The sequence below is a fragment of the Nanorana parkeri genome, unplaced genomic scaffold (assembly GCF_000935625.1).
Source record: "Nanorana parkeri isolate BGI_ZX_2015 unplaced genomic scaffold, ASM93562v1 scaffold837, whole genome shotgun sequence".
NCBI classification, from domain to species: Eukaryota; Metazoa; Chordata; class Amphibia; order Anura; family Dicroglossidae; genus Nanorana; species Nanorana parkeri.
The window spans coordinates 165968-172181 of record NW_017307105.1 but is presented as its reverse complement, the minus strand read 5'-3'; the positions used below and the strand labels follow the sequence as shown (position 1 = coordinate 172181).

At 40.7% G+C, this 6214-nt stretch overlaps 1 protein-coding gene across 1 annotated transcript in view; it reads right to left on the bottom strand.

Annotated features, from left to right (window-relative positions):
- The window catches only part of RAD51 (RAD51 recombinase), a 13763-nt gene extending 8232 nt beyond the window's left edge, over positions 1–5531 (bottom strand). The window contains exons 1-3 of the mRNA XM_018565364.1: positions 5448–5531; positions 3471–3608; positions 2134–2251 (exon numbers count right to left, since the gene is read on the bottom strand). Of these exons, the coding sequence (XP_018420866.1) occupies positions 2134–2251; positions 3471–3608; positions 5448–5522 (331 nt within the window). The 5' untranslated portion in view covers positions 5523–5531. The remainder of the gene's footprint in view (positions 1–2133; positions 2252–3470; positions 3609–5447) is intronic.
- Positions 5532–6214: the final 683 nt, after the last annotated feature.

The following is a 6214-nucleotide window of genomic DNA, read 5'->3' as shown; positions in this document are numbered from 1 at the left end:
GATCGCTTCTGTTGTAAAGCCGACAGTCGGCTCTACAAGTTTAAACAGACTCCCGGCGGCAAAAGTCGCCGGGAGTCTGTTTAAACAGCCCCGATGCTGGCGACGTACACTGTACGTCGTCAGTCACGAAGGGGTTAAGCACCAGAGATTGTTTATCCCAGGAATATCCGATTGCCTTATGGGATCAGGAAGGAATTTTTTTTAACCTGCTGGAGCAAATTGAACCATGCTTTATAGGGGTTTTAATTGCCTTCCTCTGGATAAACAAGGGGTAATTGTGGGCATAGCATTCTGTTTAGGCTTTTCTTTTTTTTCTCATATCTGTATAGGTTGAACTCGATGGACTTTTGTCTTTTTTCAACCCGATTATGTAAGCTTCAAGTTATTACAAGTACAATCTTCAAGTTATTAGTCAACTCCTCCCATACTCGCCTCCAAGACTTCTCTAGAGTCTCTCTCATCCTCTGGAACTCTTTACCCCAACCTGTCCGTCTATCTCCCACCCTGACTGTCTTTAGGCGATCCCTGAAGACTCTTCTCTTCAGGGAAGCCTATCCCACCTCAACCTAACCACTGAACCATCACATTCTCAAACAATTCATCCCCACACCGCTACCTCCTCATGTATCATTTCCTCCTCCTCTTTCAGATTGTAAGCCCTCAGGGGCAGGGCCCTCCTTACCATCCTGTCTTGAATTGTATTGTAATGTCTTCCTTACATTGTAAAGCGCTGCGCAAACTGTTGGCGCTAATACTATGTAATAATAATAATAAATAGAAAATTGTGGGTTCTTTTTACGTGGAAGGTTTCCAACAGATTTGTCTACAGCTGTGTATATGTATACATTTTGAGTAACTTATATTTTATCGACAGAAGATTGTTGGCGTGCGGTAAAGGTAGTTTGGCCCACTCTTAAACTGCTCCAGCTTTCACATGTTTGAAGGGTGCCTTCTCCAGACTGTATGTTTCAGCTCTTTCCATAGATGTTTGATAGGTTGCATTTCAGGGCTCATAGAAGTACACTTCAGGATAGTCCAGTGTTTTATTCTTACACATTCTTTGGTACCATTAGCTGTGTTTTGGGTCATTATCCTCTTTGAGGATCCATGGACTGCAAAGGAGACAGAGCTTTCCGACACTGGGCAGTATGTTTGCTCCAGAATTCCTTGATGGTCTTTTGACATTTCATTATGCCCTGCATAGATTCACCCGGTGCCAGGCCCCAAAACATAACCAAGCCCCCTCCATGTTTTAGAGTAGGTATGGTGTTCTTTACTGTGAAAGCTTTTTTTTTTAGCCTGAACACAGAGCTGACATAACTAGCCCAAAGGCTCCAAATGTGTCATCTATCCAAAGGACATGCTCCCAGAAACATTTTGGCTTGTTTATATGCATTTAACAGTTTCCATTCTGCCATTTATGTTTTTCTTTCAACAGTGGCGTTGTCCTGGGTTTTCTTCCTTTGAGCCCACTATCACTCAAAAAGCAAAGCATGGTTTTATCAGACACCAATGGACCTTGATTTTGGACTTCAGCTTGTATCTCTTTGAAAGTTTTCCTTGGCACAATTCTTGTTTAATCTGGGATCAATTTTCCTCTTGTGGGCACGTCAAGGAAGGTTGGCTACATTTCCATGGACCTTAAACTACTTAATATTTGCAACTGTAGTCACAGGAACAATCAATCTGCTTGGAGATGGTCTTATAGCCTTTACATTTGACATGCTTGTTTATTTCCTTTCTGATCTCCTCAGACAGTTCTATCCTTTGCTTTCTCCAGTTCATGTTCAGTGTGGAGCACACAATGATACCAAACAGCAGATTGACTACTTTTCTCTATTTAAATAAGCTGACTGACTACAACATTGAAGACATGTAAAACTAATGACAGAAAACAGTTTGAAATATCAATATGATCCAATTTTTATCTTCTTTAAGGATACCAACAAATCTGTCCAGGTCATTTTAAAATCTCTCTGCAGAATAGCTGGTTTCCTTTCATACTTGATTTGATTTACTTTAGAACATACCAAAAGGCATGCAAGTATACATGAGACAATTGTTTAAAATTTCCTCACATTTCAATGAGCCTTGTATGTGTTTTACATGTAATAAAAAGGAAAATGTGTGCACCTTGTAGTAACTTGTCCAGCTCTTTGGAGCCCGTCGTAATCTGTATTATTTCAGAACGTCTCTGATGGAATTCTGTTGCTGTAGTAAATCCCATGGGAACAAGTTTAGCAGCTTCTGCCTTTAGGATGAAAACAGCAATTTTATATCTGTAACGTAATTTATACAAGTTTGGAACCATCATTATGCAGGTTTAAGAAGAAAATCTAGCTTTAAAGTTACCTTGTCAGAAGATGTAAACTCTGCCAACAGAAATACCCTGCAAAAGAAGCTTTACACCAAAGTGTTGGGTAGTAGCACCCCCGGAGCACTTCAACATAGCAACATTTCAACATACCACCCACTGGAAAGGCAAGCATAACGTTTCTTCTTTTACAGGGTATCGCTGTGAGAAAGGCAGATTTGCCTTAAAGTAGATCACAAGAGAAACTAGATTGCATGTCTGATCTTTCCTTCTAAAAATGAGTTGCCTGACTGAGTTTGGCCCTCTTATTTCAATACTTTGAGTCACTGATCAGGAACAAGCATGCACATAAGGACTTATGACTTTTCTCTGACGTTCCTGATCCGAGTCAGTGACTCAGAAGGTATTGAAACCAGTGGGTCACATAGCAGACAGATACCTAGCATGTTCACGGACAAGCAATGGCAGCTTATATATTTCTCTCATTGAAGTGTAGAGAGTACATGGTGCAGCAGAGAGCCCAAGGCTGCAACAGGACATAGCTTGTCTCTCACCACATAGCAGATTCAAATATACAGATACAGGTTTTCAAATGCTCAATTAAAAAACATGGCGGGGTTGGAAACAGACATTGGGTAAGTGCTTGAGTCACCCTGCACAATACACAAGATAAATAAATGATGAAATCAGGTTTGCAACAGCAGTGACTGAAGCTACATTATTGAAGCAGGAAATCAAAGCTGCAGACAAGAAAACCTAAACCAGTAAAATCAACATAAGGTTTGTTATAATTGGAGGAATATAGCAGAACCATGGAAGTTAGAGCCAAAGTAGAAGACTGTAACAGCTAGAACACTGCTACATCACAGAGGTACTGAAAACATCTGAGCTATACTGAATAATACATACTAAATACATATTTCTCTACTGTTGTCATGTTACAATATAAAAAGGAGGAACAAAAAAAAAGCAGACAGGAATTTTAACCACCGTTCTCCTTTAAGCCAATTTCTGCCCCAATCAAAATATAAACTGATCATGGCAGTACAGCAAACTCTTCTCATACCTTCACTATAAGTGGTTTAAGGATTACTATCCTGTCACCTCAACAAAGCTTCTGGTCACTTTTTCCTATGAAAATAATAATGCGACTTACTAGGATTTTCTCAGCTTTGGCCTCACTAATTCCTTTAATGTTAAGAAGTTCCTTCTTTGGTGCATAAGCAACTGCTTCTACTGTATGGAATCCAGCCTCTTCCAGTTTCTTCACATCATTTGCATTGATTCCACATTGCTAAATAGAAAAAAAAACAAAAAACAAAAAAAGAAACAGTTGAACTCCTGCCATTGTTCAGTGTCCTATGTAAAAAGCCTTTTCGCATATTGGTGGTATAACTGTTCCAAACTGTAGCTGGACAAGCTGTGAAGAAACTTCTTAATCCCAGTGATAGAGGAAGAATCAATGTATAAGACACCAAATGTCACTAAACTAAAAATAAATGAATAAAAATACGGTGAAATGATCAAATTCTACTGGGTGACGCAACCACTCACTCACAACACCCTCCTCTCCACTGCACGGATCTGCAATGATAACCCTCACCCGCCTGCATAATAGTCCCAACACTTGAAAACTTCATCACAAAGGCTATATAGCAGCATAATGCTTGCAATGGAGATATGGAGTGCAATCTCAATACAAACTAGTAGTCCATCACTGGAGCCATTTTTAAAATGTATTTTATTGTTTATCCGATTAACCGATTAATCGAACTTAATAATCGGCTAACTAATCGATTTTGAAAATAATCGTTAGCTGCAGCTCTAGTGGTGACTGATCAGTGCTGCCATGCGACTGTGCTGACCAATAAGAATTTCTTCGGAGCATGCTTTAAGGACTGCGGCCTAGAAGATATATCCTTATTGGCGAGTGTGGTGATGCTCCTCATTGCAAGCATTACATTGCTATACAGGCCTTTGAGGGTGCATAGTAAAGTTTTCAAGTGCCGATATTATATAGACTGGCATGGGGGGGGGATGAGGGTTTTTTTTTTAACTGCTGAAGTAACCCTTTCATGCCAACATGTAAACAACCAGGAACATTATATAGATCAGTTACAGAGCTATCACATATTTGGTGCCAAAAGCACTCAATCTTCCCCTATAGAAAGGACCCTGCCCACTCCACTCTTAGGCTTGTCAAAGGAGGTGAACCTCTGAAACACATTGCCTAGCAACGTCTGACATCTGACGACACGGGAGTACTCAGCAGCTGTGATCCCGCGTTGAGAAGAACTACCGTGTTTCCCCAAAAGTAAGACCTTCCCCGAAAATAAGACCTAGTGCTATCTTCGGGGATTTCTGTAATATAAGACCTACCCCGAAAATAAGACCTAGTGCTATCTTCGGGGATTTCTGTAATATAAGACCTACCCCGAAAATAAGACCTAGTGCTATCTTCGGGGATTTCTGTAATATAAGACCTACCCCGAAAATAAGACCTAGTGCTATCTTCGGGGATTTCTGTAATATAAGACCTACCCCGAAAATAAGACCTAGTGTCTTTTTTCGTGAAAAAAATAAAAATAAGACACTGTCTTATTTTCGGGGAAACACGGTAGCTACAGCACTGGTCAGCCATTGGATCAGATCTGTGTCTTCCAGCACAGGTGATCTGGAATCTTTCTGGACTGGACTTTGCTCTCTCTATGTGCCATCTATCCTGAAAACAATCTTGGACAAGCAGCTGAGATGGGACTTCCATCTGATGTGCGACAGGCGAGATGTTTTTAAATATCCTGTAAGTGCATTATTTTTAACCTTTATTAAACAGTTACTTTTATACTGCACTTAGATTTGTGCGCCGGGTTTTATATGAAAGGATAATAGGAATCACCTCAAAGAACATGCTGATCTGAAAAAGTATTCTCTACATCATTACAAAACGTAGAGAGATGACATGGTACTGGTGTGAACAAGACCCCAATATACAGGGTCATAAAGCTATACTAAGCACACTGACATAATTCCAACAAGGAAACACTAAAGAGCAGGTATCACTTAGCTGCGGGACTGCGTATCAAATATCACGAGTAAGATTGTATACATAGCTTTGAATCTGTGCAAACGTTACCTCAAGCCTGGATATCAGCTGAGGCCCAAAGGTTTCCTCTTCGGCAGATGCTTCATATTGGGCTTGCATGGCCATCTTTCTTCAAATGAAACTGGATGGAAACGTTACATGTTAGTAATATATATTTATATAAATTTTTACAACTACAGCGTAGATAGAAGAGATCTCCATTTCAGCTGTGGAGTAGACCAAGATATCATAAATCGTCAACAAGAAGAATAACAAAGTTAGGGCCTGGGTCAACAAGCTTTGGACTTGTGTGGATGGCATCAGTTTAGGACGCTTCTGAGATCATTGAGGACTAGTTCACACCAAGCGCGTTCCAGGAGCAGAGCAGTTACAGACCGGATCAAAACTGCGCCCAATGTATTCCAATGGTATTTTGTGCTCTAGTTCACACCGGAGCGTTCAGTTCCAGAGCATGTAAAAAAATGCAGCAAGCCCCATTTTTCCTGCTCTGGAATGCATGCAAACGCCCTGAAAGTCCATCCCAGGCTAAAAACGTTTACAAAAACGGCCTGGAACGCATCAAAAACGCAGCACAACTCACTGCACTGCGTGTGCAGAAACTCATGCAGATCTGGTCTGCATTTGGTGTGAACAAGCCATGAAAGGTGCAACTGGCATGCATTGGTCCTCCTCATGACCCATATTTGACCGGCTTCAAGCTGGCTTTGCATTCCCATAGACTTGTACAGGAAGGAATGCAGACCCCATCTGATAGGAGTAAAAGCTTATTGACACAGGTCCTCAATCAGAAATGTGAC